The sequence below is a fragment of the Oryzias latipes genome, chromosome 10, assembly GCF_002234675.1.
Source record: "Oryzias latipes chromosome 10, ASM223467v1".
NCBI classification, from domain to species: Eukaryota; Metazoa; Chordata; class Actinopteri; order Beloniformes; family Adrianichthyidae; genus Oryzias; species Oryzias latipes.
The window spans coordinates 15608890-15630679 of record NC_019868.2 but is presented as its reverse complement, the minus strand read 5'-3'; the positions used below and the strand labels follow the sequence as shown (position 1 = coordinate 15630679).

General features: G+C 39.5%; 1 protein-coding gene across 1 annotated transcript in view; it reads right to left on the bottom strand.

Moving 5' to 3' along the window:
* spock1 (SPARC/osteonectin, cwcv and kazal like domains proteoglycan 1) overlaps window positions 1–21790 on the bottom strand; it is a 140057-nt gene that overhangs the window by 70155 nt on the left and 48112 nt on the right. Inside the window, exons 3-4 of the mRNA XM_011480201.2 lie at window positions 2453–2461; window positions 414–459 (exon numbers count right to left, since the gene is read on the bottom strand). Of these exons, the coding sequence (XP_011478503.1) occupies window positions 414–459; window positions 2453–2461 (55 nt within the window). The remainder of the gene's footprint in view (window positions 1–413; window positions 460–2452; window positions 2462–21790) is intronic.

Below are 21790 nucleotides of genomic sequence, written 5' to 3'. Positions count from 1 at the left end.
TTGTTCTTGTTTAGCCGAGTTTACCTGTGGATTTACAAATGTTCTGACCTTTGCTTTCATGGATTACTCCTTTTTGGATTGTTGGATTTCTCAACACCACTCTGATCAGCTCCTCATCCTGTCTGGTTTTCTCAGAAGATAATCCTCCTGAGCACTTCAGACACCATCATCACTGATCACTCTTCCACAACTGGTAAACTGCTCTTGAGTCTCTCTGCCTTCCTTGGGTTGTCCATCTCAAATCCTTACACCAGCATGAATGAATAAGCCTTTTTACAGTTACTCTGGATTTTTAACTTAAACAATATACATATGTTGTATGTTACCACAGTTGAGAATCGCCTTTGCCTCAGATTGACATCAAATTTATGCCATTGCTTAAAATAGAATTTATGGACACAAAAGTTACTCACCATGGTCGAGCGATTTGGCAGGAACCCAACTTTTGAAGTAGTCATCCTGACAAGAACAACCAAAATAAAAAAGCGTTATAAAAAACACAAAAATAAAATAATGATGAACATAATTTATTTTGGTAGACCAGAAAAGAAAGAGTCCAAATACTCGAGTAAGCTACAGAGGAAATTTGTCTGCAGCAAGTAACTTCATTGACAAAGGAAAGGTACAAGCTTATGTAGACACTTGAATGGGACATAAATCTACCCAGAAACCTGCAAGGCACTCACTGGGAAGTAAAGAGAGCTAGTGGCAAAAGCAATTTTAACACCCCCCGCTATTAAAAAGTGATCTGAGTGTTTAAAAGCAAGTGATGCCGCTTTGCTTGTGGTACTTTATCATGAGTGAACAGCATTACTCATTACAATCCTTCACATAGAGCATTTTCCAAAATGAATAAACTGTAAAAAAATAATTCTAGGAGGAGAAAATTTTGAAATTTTTAAGGGATGTTTCTGCAAGAGTTCTACATATAAAACTGACAGATCGACTATGGGAATAGGTTATACTTAGTGACTGTCCAGACACAGTTGGTTTATTTGTGTTTCTGTAGAACTAGTCTCAATTTGAAAACAAGGAAAGCGGTGAGAAACTATCTAGACAAAATATGGTGACATAGCCAGCTTGGTAGTAGCGCTCTGCCACTTTAACCCTCTTAGGTGTAAACACTGTCAGTGTTGGGCCCTCAAATAGCCACTATACAAATTAAACAACAATGTGGATTAGAACACACAGCGTTTCTCATCTTGGAAAGACTTACAGCTTCTGGGCTGTTGCGTTTTAGCTTCTCTACAAATTCATTAAAGTCCTATTCTGTTGACAAAACACAGGGGCTAATCTGACATGGATTTTGTTCACAAACCTGTCAATCCTCGAAATTTATCACAAATTAGACTCTACCCTTAAAAATCTCTGCAGTGTATCATTTCATTTGGAATTAGACCAATATTTTTTTTTAGATACAACCAATTACGAATATGACAGGTGGGACAGAATAAATGTATTCAGATTATTAAAATGAACCTCATCCATAAAAACAAAAAGCATCTGGAGAGGGTTGAGAGTATGATATGATCATTTTTGATGCTCTGGATGATCAACTGTTGTGCCTTCTCTTCGGGTATGATTAAGCATATATACGAAAGTGCAGTCAAATCTGATTTAAAAAAAATCTTCTTTATTGCCAATTTCATTTGCAGGACTGAAGGTTAAAAACAACGTGCCACAAGGAGTCATCAGCTACTGACTGTGTAGTAATCAGAATCTGTTGAAACAAAAACTTCTCTTTTTGATGCTTTTAGCGTGTTATCTTACTGTATTCATCATACGCTCATGATACGCACAGTTGGAGTGCTTTTCTCCGTAGATGCTTCAGGAGTGCAATGGAACATTTCACAGCATGGCAGCTTTGACATTTTAAACCTACATATTTCTGAAGAACAGTTGTTCTTGTTGAAAAGGTTAAAGTGTCATTATTCAAAAAGTAACAGAATGAGAAAATCAAAAATGCTTCTTTTGAGCTGTACATAAGCTCCATGCTCCTTCACATATTTCCAACCTCTGCAATAGGCTTCAAACTAAATGGAAATAGGATCATCATGCTTGGGTGTCTTTATATTCACAGTTTGTCATGTCAAAATGACAGGCTTTATACTGGAAAATTCAATCACTCAATCACTCAGAAAGCTTAAAATCTATAAAACGACATGGCGGAATCTTAATATTCTGAACTATCCTGCACTGTGCCTGACCAGACATCAAACCTGCTGTGCATTCAAATCAGCAATACTGCTCCAGCTTCTCAGGGTGATTCGCTGTGGCAACCCCTGAAGGGAGTAGCCAAAAGGAAAAAAAACAAAAAACATCTCCAGCTTCTCTTATATGTCTTTAAGTAGGTGTCAGACAAACGCTGCAATGTCTGGGGCTTCCAGGGAGGAACTGTGTTATTTCTCTTTAAAATAGCATTTGAAGTCAAAGAAACAATGACTATACTTACCTCTGCTTCCTGGAAATGATTGCAGAGGGCACAGGAGAATTGCGAGGAGAGAGAAGAGAAAGAAGGAAAGGTCAGTAATTATGGCACAGTATGCTATGCCCATCAGATCCATTACAACCCTATGTGACTCACTCAGAATACCAAGCTCAACTCCAGAGATCCGTTTAATGCAAATCTAATTCTGAAGCTGGCTGATTACCGCAGAACTCACACGTACACGCACTTGCAGCTTTATTTGACGTGGCATGTAATTTGAAACACAACGAGGCCAAATTGTGAAGCCAGAGTAGCATAACAGCATAAAGGAAAATCAGAGAGAGGAGCGAGGCATGAACGCTGCGCAAAAAAGAATTCTGTGGAGAAAAAAAGCAAATTATTCCACCGTCATTCTGTTGCACTGGAATATGATATGAGAGTGTAAAGAATATCGAGCACGTGAAACATTCAAGACATGAGCGTCATGCTAAAACTATGTCTGAAAATGATTCTTTTAAAGAATTATTGATACATTATGGAAGTGCTACAAGTTGCTGTAACAAGAAAAGGATATAAAACAGTGAAAAATATATTGCAAAAATAACTACAGTTACATCTTTAATACATGGTGATATGTTTATCTGGAAACTTCAATATTAGGAAGCATTAAAAAAAGATGGTTGGACTGTTCAGACTGACTAAAAGAAGATTTTATATATGACATTGTTCAATTGTTTCAATTATTATCCAAAAAAAAACAATTTCAACAGTCATTCCAACCTCAAAGTCATCACTATCACCATCTGAACCATGATTTCTTGTATCTACAGATCATTTTATCTCATGCTACATTCACAATGCCCTTGGCAACATGCGTTCAAGCGACCACTTCCAATGAAAAGTTAATGTAACCTGTGTATATGCATGTTTTGGATTTCTGTTTTCAAAACTCTCAAGTTCACGCGTCGCTACACAAGTTTCTACGACCATTTTCTGGCTGTACATATCAAAAAAGTCCAACCAGGTTGAACATTGACCAATCAGGGACTTGGATGACATCCCTTTGAATTCATGCAAGTTTATCATGTAGGAGAAATAAATAATTGCGGCTTGTGCCCAGTGAAATCATATGATGCTTAGTCTTTCTTATATCAGAATAGAGCTGTGACAGAAAAAGCCTGGAGCAAGATTTGCCAGATTTGCTCTGCTTTGACATTTCGCACCAAGCCTCTTCCAACTGTAGGTGGCGGACATGCGTTGATAAACAGAAGAAAAAGAAAAAGAAGCCCCTCCCTACTCTTCCGGTATGAACACCGTGAACTTAACGCACATTCAAGAGTTCAAAATTCAAGAATGTGCGTCACATGGCCCATATGAACGTAGCTCTGGAATTAAGGAATTCATAAACAAACTTCTGTTTGTAGGGTCATTTCTATACAACATGCCATTTGATTACATGTCCATGTAGGATTTTTATATACAGAACAGTTTACATTTTGATGTTCTTCTTTCAGGATACTGGTAAATGAATGAAAGCCCCAAAGAACACACACATTCACACACTGATGCTGAACACTGGCACCAACCAGCACCAGGAGGATTCAGTGTCTTGCCCAAGGACATTTTGACACATGGGCAGGCAGGGCAGGAACCAAACCTGTGATCTTCCGTTCAGAGGTTGACCGCTCTACCTCTGCACCATGACCTTTAACCATGTTATGCCTTGAGGGAAGAGCACTGTTTAACTTCATCAGTGAACAGCCATAAATATCTAAAAATGCTCCTTTGCACAAGTTGTTACCAAATACATTCTTATTTAGGGTGAGTGCAGCGATGACCTTTCTCTGCAAAAGTCCCTCATTAACAGTTTAATACGCTTATCTATAAAGTATGAGCTGCCTGCTCAGGTCACTGTTCCAATGTCATTCAAACCTTTTAAAAAGATTACGAGGAGATAAAACTGGATCGTTACTATCACATCTTTTTTGATGGAGGTTTTGCTGCTAAATCCAGCTACAAGTGGAAAGAGGGGCTGTTCAAAGTTGCAGGCACTAAGAGTTTATTACCAATCATAATTTTACACAGTGTAATTGGGTTTTAATTAATGGTTCAATTTAAAATCTATTTCAAAAGCAGCACAATAACTGTCCGGGAAAATTAGATGCTCTCATTATAAAACCAAAGAACACCTTCATTTAAATAATAACAAATGGAACCGCTGTGCTTAAACACCGTATTAAACTCCAATGATATAGTGAGCTTTAATGTAATCATGACATTGTTTCTTGCATTTTACTACTGTTAAAGGTTTGATTATTTGCACTGTCACCAATAGAAAGACAAAGTTGTGAGTTAATAAATAAAAGTGGGTTTTGAGAAGTGACATTATTAGCATGAATTCATTGAAATGTCCTAACAAACATTTAAACAGATAAATGACATCTAATAACTGATTCTAAAACAAAACAAGGAACCAGTGGAGGGACACCGAGCCCAGGTTCTGAGACTCAGGGTTAGTTGTTGTATTTTTTTTAGTTGAATTTAGAGGCTTTTGGCTTATTTAAGAGAAAAAAAAGATTACAGAAGAGATAAATGCAGGAGTTTTGTCTTGTGGATCCTAATTTTGTTAAATCCCAGAATGTTGGGCTATTTTTGAAGCTAACTGAGGAAGGACTGAACTAATTTACTGAAATGGGCATTGAAACTGAAAGTCTGAGTCTTGTGGACAAAGGCTGATGACATTGGGAGGATGAGGTGTAGTGAATTGCATGATTTCGTTTTCAGAAAAAGCTGTCAAAAATATTAAAGTTTGATCAAAACCAATCAAATACCAATAAAGGTCTCTGCTCTATTCACAGATGAATAAAGTCTATTTAGGAGAAAAATTAACAATCCATATCCATGATTTGTCTTGAAATGTTTTGTAGAGGTTTAAAAACGAATTTCATATTGTGTAACCATATAAACATAAAAACCTCCCACATTTTTAGAATGCTTTTTATTTTTTTTTGTTTTGGGGTGGGGGGTTAAAACATGATGAAGCCATCCACTCTGATTAGGTTTTATTATTACTCTGCATTTTCTGCTGTCTTAAACTCTGCTACTAAATCACAGTGAGCACTGAACCATTCTTAGGTCCCTATGGAGCAAAAGCTTAGCTTTTAAAGCAAAAGTGATTTATGTTTTCTTGACACTACTGTACCCTCACAGTTGCACATGTAATCTTGTGTTTTTTCAGGTATTTATTTCCTGTGGGTTTTCATTTTTTGATAAAACAGAGGTTTGGAACATCAAGTTTTGGGCTTTGTGTTCCCAAAGGATAATCCTTTAGACACTTTTAACAATTAATTTTAGCATTTAACTGAATTTTTACATATTTTTTCTCCCCTAAAATGAGGTCTTGAAAATCATTCTAGGAGCACATGAACTCACAACTGAGCAAACAACCCATTTTTCACTGCCGCAGTGACAACTCTTTCTATTCCGGCAAATTATAACTGTTTTCTTAGGGCAGATGTGTTATAATAATTGAGAAAGCCTGATCATTGAGTGCGAAAAGGTGATTAGAAAGAAGAAAGTATAAAAGAAAAAAAAAAAACTGTCCTTAGATCTTTTAATTGGGCATAATGGGAGTAAAAATGAATAGAGATAAAAACCAGAATAGCACAAATGAGTACTGTCTGTTTCTAAAGACATGAGAGTTAAACCATATTTAGGCTTACAAGGCTATGAAAGAGCGTCCGTACAGATGGGGGATTGAACTATTGGCTTGCATCCATATCGTTTAATGAGAGCTAGTCTATGTTACCTGCCAACCCTACTGTATTTATTAAAGTCTTAAGGGCTTTCAGCTATAAAACTCTGTGTTTCAGCTATTTCTGTTTATCAGTCTATGTATAGAATATATCTAAATGCAAAAGACTAATCTTCTTGTGGCAATAATCCAATTTTATTCAATTTATTATGTACCAATATGAAATAGTTCCAAAGAAGCATGAGGTGAGCATAAACATGAAGTTAATTGAATGGATTCTTTTATTTATTTTTTAATTTAGCAGGTAACCATAAAATTAAAGAAAATTTCATAATACCCCCCAAGTCAAGTAGTCAATACTTATTTTTTCAATTTTTAAACCTTGGATATTGAAACCCTAAGGAATGAATAATTGTAAGTATGTAAAATATTCACATTAACATTAAAATAGGCAAAGCCAGGCCTGGAGTGCTGCTTGAAAATGTCATAATCAGGGGATGAGGATGCAAATCCCACTTCTTGAAGAGACCAAACTGCATTAAATATTTACCATATAGGTTTTTTCTTTAAATTTTTGTTTTAATTTCCATGGTTTTAAAACTTTGTTAAATTCCTTTTCTTCCTTCCTATTTTCCCCTATAATTTTTATACCCTCCTCCCTAAATCTGTTTCTCTTTTCTCCCTTCTCCACCAGGTCGTCGCTCTTCTCTTTAGGCTACATCCTCTGATCCAATCAGCAGCCAGTGAAGCTGAGACACGAGCTTTGTGAGCAGATAGCACAACACAGCACACAGTGGCTTTTAGTGACACTGCCTCAGATTACTGCACTGTTTGCTCTCTGCTGAGGTGAGGAATGCTAAGTAGGACTAGCAGAACTTAGACTTATTATTGTAACTTTATTATTTAGTATAGGTAATGCAACTTATAGTGGGGTAGAATTTTACATGAACTTCCTTCTGAACTCAAAAGATTTAATGAGGCCCATTATAGTGATTACAGTGATTGAAGTCAACTATAAAATTGGAGTTTATGAAAGCCCTCTAGCTGTTGCCATAAGGAGGTATTTGATTTAAAAAAATAAAATAAAATGACTTTTTCCCCCCCAAACACTTCACCAAGTATTTGGATTGGTGCTTATGACTGAGAAATGTGTGCTATCAATGTTATGACCAGCACTCAAACCAAGAGCAATTTAAGGTCATGCAATTTTGACTGAAGGGGCGAGCAGAAATGAGAATGCTAATGCAGCTGCACCACAATTACCACCAGAGACTTGAGTGCATCTACACCCACAGTGAAAGCAGATCAACCACAATTGTAATTTTGATCTCAAACAGCAGATATCATGACTAAAAACATACCTTGCTAGCCTTTTCCCCCCTAGTTTTTATGACTATACTTTTACATTAATAATTAGATTCACTTTTTGCATTTTTACAATTTTTAGTAACTTCATTTAATGTTTTTATAATTTCATTTCGCCCTGTAATGGACTGGCGAACTATCCAAGATGTACCCCAGCTTCACCCAACAGTAGCTGGGATGGGCTCCAGCAATGCTGGTTTAAAAGATGGATCTGAATTTTTTTTTTGCTTATTCTGAATTCTTTGAGTTTTTATGATTGGTTGACATATTACGATTTTATGAAATTCGGGATACATTTAAAATAAATGAATCCGTCAACAAATATTTTTTTCTTAGCCTTACAGGGAAAATGTCAAAGTACTGAGTAGCATAAGTTTTATCAGTCTGAGCTGACATCTCCTTGACTCAGCGTGTCCTCCCAGACCGGATTTTCTGCAAAGAATCAAGTTTAAAAAATAAATGCACATTTTATTTCAGATTAGGTGATGAATTGAAATGAAGTAGGAGTGAATGTGCATGCTTTCTTTTAACTATTCTATTCAAAGTAAACCCTGTCTGTTGCCAAGTTACATCTGAAGAAGGGTTCGGGAGATTAAAGAATGGAAGGGGATTAAAGAAAGCGCAGAGCAAAGAGAGAAGGCTGAAGAGCTGCCTGCCCGGACTGTAAGGTTATGTAAGCAACCGGCAAACCAGTGCAGACATAAACAATAACTGCAACAACACAAACAACTTATTTTCTCTCTGTATACCCCCCACCCCTCACAGTTTGCTTTCTATTTGAAAACTCCCCCTCATCCATCAGTTTCTTCTTGTCATTCCCACTGTTGCTGAACACCCCCCACAGATGAGTAAACTGAACAAAAGCTCAAAAAATGAGATGCTTCCTTTTCATTCCCATTCTTTTCCAAGTTTTCCGGCGAAAGCCTTTACAAAGCACAGTTTGTAGCTCAAAATTGATGAATGTCTTTATGTACTTTAAAAGTGTCTTCATTCCTAAAACATCCTCCTCTAAATATACTAAACCGCAGACTTAAAAGAAAAAATAACTTTGAAAAAGGGTCAAATTTGAAGTTTTACACCTGCACTGAACAACTCATGGTCACAAAAGCTCCCAATAATCACATGTGCTGCCACAAATGTATCACAAATAAGAACCACACTTTTTTTTTTAAATCTGATTTTAAGTAACGTTATGCTGATGTAGAGTATTTAGAATCTGGAGAATACTTGAAATACAATAATATACATGAAATAAAAAGTCAAGAAACTTTGTATTTCCATCCCAGTGTTACTGTTGTTTCGCTGCTGGTTTGATATAGTGGATGCTAAAAACGAACATTATTCATGCTTGTTTTCATGTGATACATGATAAATGACTCCCTATTGTGAATTTGTCTTGTTACTTAGGCTCCTGAAGAGCAAACAGTGAAGAACAAAGCCCAATTTTAAAGAAATGCATCCTTTTTTATTTTTGTATGCTATGTTCTCTTTCTAATGTTTACATTTATGCCTACTGGAAGAAATAAAATATTTTGTGTTGGGTTTTTCTGAATTTACTTCCATTTAGAGAAAATCTTTTCGAGATAAAACAGTTTTCATGCTTCTATAGGTTGTCTTTAGCTTTGACGGCTGTCAACAGCTCCCACTGGTGTTGAGATCAACATAGATCCAAGTCTTTGGGAGGTAATGTTTCTGTGGACACAGAGAAAAAAATACTAGATACACGATTGTGCCAGTAGATTTCATTGAGACAGCTACATGTTGTTTCTGTCTGACCACACTTTAGACACCAGGTCAGAAAAAAAGTATTTTCAGTGCCGTATTTGATGGTCCGATCAGTCAAGTGAGCTACAGTGAGTGTGTGGCTGTAAGAGAAAAAAAAAAGTTTCTGCTGCAGCTGCACGTGCACGACTTTACGCTTTTACAGTCTTGGCTTTGCACAAAGTATATTAAAAAAATGCACAAAGTAGTTTCTTTTTCACCTGACAGCTGTTTGCTCACTCCTGCATTTTCCAAAATATGTGCATTAACATTAACAGCCCACCAGCATCTGTGCTCTGCACTTGTTATTATTTATATGGACATGTGGAAAACATTGGACAGAAGCTAGGAAAAGAAATCATCTGTTTCTCTTTTTATTTAGTCAAATAGCTCTTTGGTTTTCTGCATTAGAGAGCCTGTTTGGATCTAACGTGCAGACTGTTCCCATCTCCATCCACACTTTTATTCACCAACTAGAATAATTAACTAGGAAAAAGTAAAAGGAAAACCCAGCTACTCTATTTCCAAATTCCACAACCGTTGAAGTCTGAAAGTTTTCATTGAGAACAAATGTGTTGAGTCTTATTGTGAAAAGGCATCAGAAGTGGAGAAATTACATACAAAAGAAAAAGGGAGTTTGTTTGATGTATGATTTCAATTTGTGTTACTGATCATATCCAAAATGCAGAAGCTCTGATTTAAGTTCAGGAAGTCAATATCATGCATAGAAGCTGTCCAATCTTGTTTAAATACCACCTTATCTGAAGAATCCCTTAGCTTGTCTCAGTGTCCCACAGTGATAGTGCGGCAGTGGTGATGGGCCAAGTGTTAAGCCAGTCATGCACACAGGCTCTCTTATCTGCCGGCTCCACTGGGGAAATAAGGGGAGAGCTCAGGAGGATGGACTGATAAATGTTCCTACTTTCCTCTGACTGCATTACTCGGCTCTGTTTAATTCTTTCCTCCTCCAGCTCATTTCCCCTCTCTAAGCGTGCAGAGTTTTCTCCTCCCTCAGCACGATGGAGCTGTCCTGAACCCCTCAGATGAGTCTTAGGCTCAGCTCCTTTTTCACTTCCCCCACCTTCTCAGTCTAACTGACGTCAGGCCTGTCTGTTTGCAAAGTTAACACCTGAAAGTTCTGAAGTGGAAGGACGCTGACACACTTCAACATATGTGTGCTTCTGTGGCTTTGTCAAGCTAAGCACAGCTGAGAAAATTACAGACTAATCTTTCACATTGTATTAGGCTTTCTTCTTTCCACTATATTATTAGGAAAAACGTCATTATTTAATTTTTTTTACTTTTCTGAAGGGTCTTATACTGTGTTGGGTTTTACATACGGTAAAAGCAAAGGGAGACTAAAAGTTTATGAATTCTCAAATAGACAAACACTGGTAGTTAGAAATTTGTGAATTCAACCTGTACTTGTACAATATGCCTAATCAAGTTACTGTACAGTGTTTCCATGCATTTGGATCAAATGCCACAGTAAAAATGACCATGCAAAAATTGTTGATTTCAGATGAGTTAAAGTCCCTTTCCAATCCTTGTGATGTTACAAAATTGTTCCCAGTGGTCTTTTAATTGTGATAGGGTCATTTTTAACCAAAAGATTAACCAAAACAAAAAACTATGTCATTATCTAGGACAGATAATTCACTCAGAGGTGAATTCACCTCTGAGTTGTGGGCGGAACTGCTGGCATAAAGTGAGCCTGTCTTCATTTCCCATCACCCCTGTTTTTACACTTACATCCCTTTATTTAAAGCCCCTTACACCCCCAACCTAACATTACCAATATTGGAGCTATCCAGTCGTAATATTTTGAGCCAGATGCCAACTCAGATCAGGAAAACAAAGACGTACATGGATCTATTTGTCTACAAATGGATGCATTGGAATGGAGTTGGGCAGGGAGCGTGTGGGTTGCCATTGGGAGTTTTACGTCAGACTTACAAGCTTTTTCTAACGGCATTTTTCATCTGCTTCTGATTCACAACAATTTAAAAAAGACATACTCAGAAATGCAATTGAATCGGTTGGTTCAAAAGGGGCCCAAGTCCACAATTTTTCAAAAGAGAGATATTATATGTTCTATGGTATACAAGGGAAAAGCAATCTGATTATGTGCAAAAAAATCCTAAATCTGTAGTAATGTTTTGACTATGCTTGACATTTAAAATGCATCAAGTGCAAAATTCCTGAACTTGGGCCTCTCTTGCATGGGTTTTGCTTTATCCCATAGATGGCAGCACTAGTTTTCCAATGTGGCAGCGCCCCTGTTTAATTCAAGAAAGGCCCAAGTCCAGAGACTTTAGTTTGCTAGTCCTATGAAATTATAAAAGTGAGGTGCTTTATACTATGTAAGCTATGAACTGGTGCTAAATCTGGGTAAAGTATTAATCATTTGGTGTAGCCTCCCTTTACGCTATGCAATTGAAATCATTTTGCGGAAAAACAAACCTCTTGGACTTGGGCCCCCCTCTTGAACTAACCGGTTCAATTTTAAGCCCAATCTTCTTTATATGTGTTCTCCATAATGAGAAAACAAGAACATGATAAAAATACATTGTGGTATTAAAGACCATAAGTCCTTAAGTATTTCAGAAACTGTTGATCTGTGCAGACATGTTCTGTCTATCTCCAGGGTTTATAGAAAGTTCACTCAAAAACAAAAAAATACTCACCATGTGGTTTTACTTTGAGTAATTTCCAGTGATAATGTTTAGTCATAGCAAAACTCCCAGCTTGCATTGAAACAACAGTTGATACACTAACCGCTGAAAAGGCTGCAATGGCTGCAATGTGCAAGTGCTCCCCAAACACATTAATAAATGATGAGGAATGAAAGCAGTTTTAAAAGGAAAAAGTGCGTGGGTCTTAAGTTATGGCCTAGATTGAACTACTAAAGTATGACTGAAACTAAGTGCACAGTGCCAGGTGACATTTAGACTTTAGAGTTGTTCTAGTGTAGTTGTCAACAGTAAGCTCTGCACTCCCGTCTACCTTTGTGTAAGAAAAATCTCACTAGATAACAAAGATATGATCTAAATCCCAGGAGAGTTGAGAGTTTCAGATTATCCAGGTCACAATCTTTACTGTTCCCAGAATAACTGCAAAACAGACAGAACAAACAACCACAGTAACAGTGAGAATTGCGCTCACTGTTCAGGTTTTCCAACAGTCGGTATGGTTAGGTGGAGAAAGGGGTTAGGAGTTGAAATTTCGAGATCAGTCTGTATCCTCCTTTTTTGATTACTAAATATTCTTTCCTTTAATTTATAATCTTATTTTCCATCAACATTCCCGCAATTACATTATTTTACAGAAATAAAAAGAAACAAACAAAAAGTAATGACATTTACTGCACACTTTGTAAAGAAACCATAATGCTCTGAAACTCACAATAATGTCAGATTTGATTCAAGACCTTTCTGATGTGAGACCCTGCCTTCCCACCATCATATGGCCCTTTATTTTTCATACTTTAAACATGTTCTTTGTTTTAAACACCTATTCAAAAAGTAGTTGTATCTTTTTTTGTTCGATAGCAATGCTGCAGTCCTTCAACATGCACAGACTATTTGATACATGAACTTAGCTGTGATTTCTGTCCATAAGAAAATCTAATTTTAATAACCTCTGAACAGAGAAAGACCATACGCTCTTTAACACTCTACCACCAAGTAGGCAGGGACTCCTAACTGGGAACAACTGATCAATAAAACATCACAGAAAAAGTGAAATACACATCAAATTTTCATAGAGTTTTAAGCAATCTATAAAAAAAATGTGTTCAACAAGATATTAGATGCCTTAAAAAACATCTCTTTTAACTTATTTTTTGAGTTACTGATCACTTTATTTTTAAAAGGAAAAGCTATTCAAGAATCCCATAGTATCACCTTGAACAGAAAAAAAATAATAAAGCATTTATGTTTTCAATGATTAGAAATAAATTTAGAAATGTGTGATTTGATTATGTGTCAGAAAATGGTTGGTTGGTTGTGAGGCGAAGAAAAACAATGTACATGTAATTCCACATTGATGCAAAAAAAAAGATGCAGATTAACATCTTGATTCTTTGTTAAATACATATTGTAAATTGGGTAACACACTAAACTAACAATAATATATTGTTTTTAATAATAAACCAAGGCAACAATATCATTCACTGATTAAATTAGATTTAGGCTTTAATTTACACTAGATTCTGAGCTCAGCTCCTAGACAGTTCATATGTACAGTGTTTATGTAAACTTTTTGTGATTTTTTTTTTTATTGCAGAATGTGCAAACCCAAACCCTAACCCTATTGTGTAAAATCTACGTTGGGCAAAGCATACTAACCTTTTCTATGCTGGAACCCCTGTCAAATTCTGATTTGCATGACACTCCACTTAGTCTCAGCAATTTCAATTTCAATAAAAACCAATTTGAATGCATTGGATTCATGGCACAACATTTTATATTTAGTCTTTCTTAACCTTCGACAGTATAACAAGCCATGTGTTACTGGTTGCTTCAAGCTACTTCTACCTGTGTTTGTGAAATTGTGTGGCCAAAAAAAGCAACAAAATAAACCCCAAAAGAAACTATCTTTGTCTTTACATTGGGAGCATGGCCCTCTTTATTTAGATACAACAGAGCATAGAAACAGTAGCTGTTGTTTTTTTGTTGTTTTTTTTTTAAGTTGCAGTTAATAGTAGCACGACTGCTTCACTTACACCCCACTTACACACAAGTATGCCAGCACACACACCTTGAAAGCTCACAGGAGTCAGGAGCTAATTTCATACTGTCTCTTGATCATTTAAAGGCTTACTCAGGAGCAAAGTTTGTGAGGGGAAACAAAGAGAAAGGTGCTGATGTAGCAGCAAAAAGGAAAATGAAAAGCCCAACATAGAATAAAGTGAGTAGAGAAGGAATAGAAGTGCAGGGTGGATAGAGATGAAGCAAACACAAATGCAAGATGAAGAAAAGTGCAACTCCTCGTTAAATGCTAATAGAAGACATTCAACGAGTCAAAGCTAAAGCACAAACACATCTCTTCACCTTCACAATTATGCTAAAGTTGCACTATTCAGGGCTTCTTTTTCACACTATCTCATTAAGTTGTGCTATTTTAGTAATCTACATTTTAGCTGCTCATCTATTGTAAACTAAAACAATGTATTAAAATATTTAGTTAAATATTTAACAAATTCTATCCACAAATTTGTTTGCTATAAATAATCAATTATGATGATAAGAATTTGACAAAAACGGAAAGAATTTTGCTATAAAAAAAACTAAATGGTTATACTCTGCTTAGTTTTGTACAACAGAGTTTTAGGGCCACCAGAAAAAAAAAAAAGTACAATTACGAGATTTTAAGTCTTACACTTACGAAAAGAAACTCGTAAATTTACGAGAAAAAATACACGTAATTTTACGAGATTAAAGTCGAAGTGAGCATTCAGAGCAGCAAGTGAACACCACGCAGCACGCAGCAGAGCAGACCGACTAAACTCAGTGGAACAGGTAAGCTGAATGTTTATTGATAACGTTTCAAATATTTGGAAGCTCATTTGTTTTATTTACAATTTATTAATGTTTTATTTATTGCTGGGTGGTTTGCAGGATCTCTGCAGCCTGATGAAGCCGTCGGTATCCCTGCAGCTGTCCACTTCAATCCTTTCTTCCCTTCTCCAAAGACAAGAACTCTACGTCTGTGTGATGCTTTCATCTAAGGAGGAACACTTTTTGGCGTTTTCAACGTTCTAATCCTAATATAACAGACTATTTTCATTCATCTTTATTGTTTTATGTTGAAACGGGACGCTTCATCTGGAGGAGGAGACGTATGTAACACTGTTTACTTCAGCATTGGTGTTCGGATGACAGGTTTATGACGTAAGGTGACAAATAAACTTCAGGGTGTGTGAATGAAAAGGAAAATAAAGTATTGGTCCTCAACACCCCAAACTGTGAGCTCCTTATTTTACATATGAAACTCCGCTTTCCTTTTTTTTTTTTTTTTTTACTTGTCCTGTCCAACAGCTAGGCAGGCAGATGAGAGCTGAGGGCCTCTTGTGTTGGACATATTTTACTTTAACAAGAGGGGTTATTAATCTAAAGACAAACCAAAGGTGTGACTGAACAAACCCCTTTTGTAATTGAGGCCAAACTTTATTAATTTCAACCATGATTGAAAATCTTTGGTGTTGGACCGGACGGAAAAGGAAAGAAGGGAAGAAGAGGGAGGGATGTCAGAGGGGGTGGGGGGGGTGATAGTGAGAGGGGGGGGGGGGGTAAGACCATGAAGCAGCATAGAGCAGACAGGTTTACTGGTTGTTTATCATTACAGTACAGTTCAAATGTAGTACAAAAAGGGCGGGGCCTGTTCACACACACTCAAATATTATCAACACACCTGCTAGCTGCAAAAAATGTTCACATGTCAACATGTACACAAAACAGATAGTGTTCACGAACGCATACCTATGCCTTTAAACCAACTAGTGTGAAATCTTTCATTCATTCAATCATGCAAACTATAAGTGCAAAGGTGAGCACCTGTGCTCAGGTGAGTGTTTATGTTCTTCTAAAATGGATGGTGGAATGTGAAAAGAAGGAGGAGGAGCGCCCAGCCACCCCCACACCCAGACCCCCGCCGCAGCAGCAGCGGCAGCCAGAATTCCCCCAACGCCACACGGGAACAGGCAGGGAACAACCGCCCCCCGGGCGACCAAGACCGCCACCCAGGCCAGGGCCAGCAGGACCGCCGCGAGGCCCCCAGAGCCAGAGAGCAGGGAGGCGCGGAGGGAAAGAGAGCGCCGCCCCAGCCCAGCCAGGAAAGCAGCCCCCCCGCCGCGCCAGAAGAGCCCAACGCAGGGCCCCACCGGAGAAAGACGCCAGGGGAGAACCGCTCCGCACTCCAGGCAGCCACCCACCCGGCCCACGGTTGGTCCAGGGAGGAGCAAGGCAGGCCCGCCGCCCCCGCCCAGGAGGGGGGAACCCCGGGGAAAAAAGGGTGGCCCACAAGGGGTGTTATAAATATGGCCCGACCAGGCTCGGCCATGTTGGAAGTTTGGCGGGGCCCAGCGCTCAGGGGCAAGGACCAGGACCCACCCCCCAGGGACACGAACACCCCCGGCTCAGGTGTAATATGAACCCCCCCAGCGTGCGGAGAGAGCACCGCCGGGCCCAGGGAGCCGGCACCCAAGGGACACGGCCGCCATTGCCAAGGGGCCCGCACCCCCCACCAGGGAAGGGGTAGGGGACAGATGGACCCAGGTCCCACCTTCCTTGCAAAATGTGTGTGCGTGTATGTGTGTTTGAGAGGGTGTGTGTGTGCATGTGTGTGTGTTTATGTTGGAATGTATATATTGAAGGGGGAGGGGTGTGTGTACTTAGGGGGGTGCAGTTAAAATTGGCAAGTAGGGCACTAAGGGGACATCTCCTGATTACTCACAGTGATGTCCCCTCACCCTCCCCACCAAGGGGCCCTACATGTCCAAGGTGCAAATAAAACCGAAAGAGGGGGGGCCCACTCCATACGGCAACCATAGGAGGAGGGCCACTGCCAAGTAGCCCCCCCCCCAAGGCGCATCGCAGGCTAGACCCCCCACCCCCTCACCCTAATATGAGGTTATATGAGGAAGGGGGTAAGTTGGGGACAGCTGGTAGACTGTTCCCCGGTGGTCAAACAGCTGTCCCCCAGCCCCCCCCCCCCCCCACCCCCAGCAAAGGGGCCAGGGCCACCCAGCCCAGGGGCCCCACCCCCGGAGGCGCCGACACCCCAGGCCCGGCACCACCCACCCCACACAGAGAGAGAGGAGCCAGAAAGCGTCACCCCCCCCAGAGCAAGCCCAGGCCCCCACCCCCAGACGCCGGCCCTAGAGGAGCTCTTTTCAGGCCTTGACGGGACCGAGGAGGCCAACCGGCCGAGGCAACCACTGATTGCCTCAGCGGAGACCCCGACCCGTTAGCCCTCCCGACCCGTACCAATAATGGGCCCCCCCTCCCCCCCAGAACGCCCCCCCCACAGGACAGGGCCGACAAGCCCCCCACCCCACCCCAGACCCAGCAGCCGAAGCGGATGACACCCAGAGCGACCGGGGGCCCCGAGTGGGTTGTCCCGTTCCGTCCCAGAGCCAGGGAAGGGCCGATCCCAGCCCCAGGTGCAGATGGGCAGCCCATCCGGCGCCGCTGGGCCCCCCCCCGAGCAGGGCCCCCCGCCAACCCCCCCCCAGCGCAGGCAAAGGGACCACCCCCCCAAGCCAAGCCAGACCACCACCCCACCCCCCCACCACGCACCCCCACACCCAAGCCCAGAGGACCACGCAGCGCCCCAGCCCGCTCCACCCAGGCACCGGACCCGACCCCCCGACCAACGGAGCCCCCACCGCCCCCGCCAGGCACCGGAGGCCCCGACCCCCACCCCAAACCACGGCAGAAGGGCAAGGAGCAGGGACGACCAAGCCCCCCACCCCCTAAGTCATGGAGTCAACCACAGGAGACCAGAGAGACTGAATTCTTTCTCTCCGCTTTCCTGACACCAAACCCCGGAAAGCCGGCTCCACTGAAAATAATCTGATTTTGAGTCGCCAAAAGGTTCAGAATCTCTTTGATTTTTAAACCTATTCGGAAATAAAGCCTCACAAAAGGCTCCACATATTTCATCTTCAAACTAGGCTCCAATAAACGGAAAACTTTGGTGTTTTCTCCTCGTTAATCTACTTTTACTACTATTACTTTTGTACTATGACTTTTTTTCTTGTAAATTTACAAGATTTTTTTCTCTTAAATTCACGACTTCAAATCTCGTAATTTAACAGTTATGACCTTCTTTCTCGTAAATTTGCGACTTAAAAAATGTAATTTAATATTTCTTTTTTTTGCAAACTGGCCCTAAAACTCCGTCGTAGTTTTGAATGTTTTGTTACATTCTTTTCACAGTGCCTAAGGAATATGTAAAATTGATTAAAAAAAACAAACTGAAATGAAACAATTTCATGATTTAATAGTTATTATTATGTCAGCCAAGTATAGTTTAGAAACCTTCTTATCTACAATACTTACAGTGATAAAAGGCACTTCAGAGACTGTAAGTAATACACTAATATTACATGGTCTATCATTCTAACCTGATCCTTTCTCACATCTCTCCTGACAAAAAGCATCAAGTCCCTAATAAGCCAACATGGGGAATGACCCCTTTTAACAGAGTAATGAGTGATTGGGAGAAGAATGAGCTCCCTCCACAGAGGGAATACAATGATCTGGTGCAATTATTACAGTAGATTTATTCCGTTTAGGATAGAGCATATCCATTCCTTCCACTACAGCCTCAGTTATGACTGAAATTGCAAAGAAACTTTTCTTACTCTGATTGAAGAGAATGGAATAAAATTTAATGAGGCCCCCTGGGACAAGTGACATCCCACTCATCCACTGATGGAAGGTTTATTTCAGTTTTAAAGGTAAGAATGTAATGACACAGCCTGATCATATTCATTTGCATGTTATTTATGTAGTAGAGAAAACTGTTAGGAAATTATTGTTTTTCTTTTCTAGTATGACCTTTTTCTATTGAAATTGCAATTGAAATCCAAGTTTTTTTGAGAGGTCACAGAGATGATGTTTGATTGAGGGTGGTTGGAGTCTAACCAACAACTTTTTGAAATCCAGTATGTAGTGTGTCATAGTAAAATGTTCTAATAGCCTGTGTTTTACACCTTAACTGCTGCATACATACTATAAAAATCGTAGTTATTATGTATTTCTTTTATGTATCTTGTTGGTACAGTAGTCCAAGAATTAGATAACCTAACATTTTTTTTTTAACTTGTCCTGTCCAACAGCTGGGCAGACAGATGAGAGCTGAAGGCCTCTTGTGTTGGACATATTTTACTTTAACAACAGGGGTTATTAATCTTCAGACAAACCAAAGGTATGTCTGAATAAATCACTTTTGTAATTGAGGCCAAACTTTATTAATTTCAATCATGTTTGAAAATCTTTGGTATTGGACCGGACGGAAAAGGAAAGGAGGGAAGAAGAGAGAGGGATGTTATAGAGGGGGGGGGATAAGACAATGAAGCAGCATAAAGCAACAAGTTTACTGGTTGTTTATCATTACGGTAAGGTTCAAGTGTAGTACAAAAAGGGCGGGGCCTGTCCACACTCAAATGTTATCAACACACCTGCTGTCTAAAAAAAATTTCCACATGTCAACATGTACACAAAACCCATGGCCTGCAAACCGATGGCATTAGTATGCGTGTTCACACACGCATACCTATGCCTTTAAACCAACTAGTGTGAAATATTTCAGTCATTCAATCATGCAAACTGTTAGTGCAAAGGTGAGCTAACACCTGTGCTCAGGTGAGTGTTTATGTTTTTCTAAAATGGACGGTGGAATGTGAAAAGAAGGAAGGAGAGTGCCCAGCCATCCCCACCCCAAGAACCTAACATTTTACTAGGTAGATTTAGATTTTAATTATTTGGTAACTACTTTATAATTAAAGGGTAATTTAAAGGTAGTTTTTTTCATGCTGGAAAGCTGTGAGTCCACATAAAGCACCTATTTCAAGATGACAGAGTAGCAGACGAAAATGTTGAATAAATGCAGACATAAATGTTGAAATTTGCTAAACTTCAGAATGGAAACATCGTACCACTGTCCTATAGGTGTCATGGTTTGGAGATGTTTGAGTTCTGTTTCTTGTTTTATTTTGAAAGGTTTCCTGTTTTGTCATGCTTTTGTGTTTTACTTCCTTGGTCCCAATCTCTCCTGATCATGTTCACCTGTGTCTTGTCTGTCCTGTCTGTATTTAAGTCTTGTCTCTGCTTTCCTCTTGTGCTGGTCCATTAACGTCTCTTCCCTGACTCCCTTCTGCCATGTTTTCATACTATGCCCACAGTGAGTTTTAGTTTTGTTTCCCTGCTTGGCAGCGCTTTTTGTTAGTTGATTAAATCCCTTGCCCTGGAACCGTGTGCCTCCCGTCTCTGAATTCTGGGTCCTTCATGCTCCCCATCCCCCCAACCTGACAATAGGTACAGCCAATTGTAAATCATAATTACATAAAGAGTTTACCATACACAAAAGCTAGGTGATAATAGATCTTTCAAAGCTGATTAAAAATATAAAGATTGTTAGTACTATGTAGTTTGAGAATAAAAAGCCACTGATAAAAGTGAAGCTTTGCTAAATATTTATTTTACAACACACACAGTTATGGCATAACTTCAGAAGCTATACCCCTTAAATATGAAATAATACTCAGTTCTTAGTTGAGTGACCCCCCCCTCCTCTCACACACACACGCACACACACAAACACACACCTACGCAGTAATTACAGTGCAAACTGCATTCTAGAGTGTTACCCATTTTTCATGAAAAAGTTATGTTTTAGTAAAAGAAATGTCAGTCAAGCTTGATTTGTATTTGACAGACTATACAAAAACTTACCAACCAATTAAGGTTACAACATTTAAATTAAGCTTGGCAAGAGCACACTTGGCCCGGCAAACCTTGCTTTGACTGTAGAATTTTATTACTGTGTCTATTTTTTTCATGTCTCTTTCTTCATTCCTACTAAATTCTTCGGGTCGAAAGGAGTAAACAGTGGTATATGCAGTAAATCCTTCCATAGGCATAGACTTCCCCACCCTCTGTTTTTAAAATAAATAAATAAATAACAGCATAAAAAGCTAGAGCTACATGATATGAGGAAAACTTGCAATTAGCAATAAAAGCGATCAATATTGCAGTGACAATATAACTTGCGATACATGAACAAATTGCAAAATAACATAATTTCCATTTCACTTTAACAGCTTAATTTAAACAAAACTTAAATTACACTCTAAATGACTCATGTCTACCTAGGGGGCGGGCATCTAACATAAAAGGTTATCATCTGATTGGTCAACAACTTGAAGGCGTCCATCCTATTGGTCAAATGCATATAGGGATTTATTTGATTCTGAAAATCGTAACAATTCGTTAAATGGTTTCTACCTTTCTTGAAGGCCCAAGGAAACAGTCACAGGCCCATTCACACACTGATGGATTCACCAGAGGCAAGGTGGGGTTCAGTGTCTTGCACAAGGACCCTTTGACTATGGGCGGGCAAGGCGGGAAGCAAACCTGCAATCTTCCGATCAGGGGCCTACCGATGCCCCACAGCTGCCTCTATGGCAACTTAAATTCTTCGGGCTGCCATAAAATTGTTTTAGCACAATTAAGGTAACCATTTATCTTAATTTTTGCCAACTTTTGTGAAATGCACATTGCACGGCATGGTATCGCAATAATGATAAATTTACAATTCATTGTGCAGGCCTAAAACAAAGCCAAACCTCTCAGGTCAGAGTCACCCACAAACAATAACTCAAACTTGATTCGAAAATAAAATAATGCTGAGACGCATAAAGTGACACGAGGCAATAAATCCAATGAACGTGCGGCTTGACAAGCATGTACAGC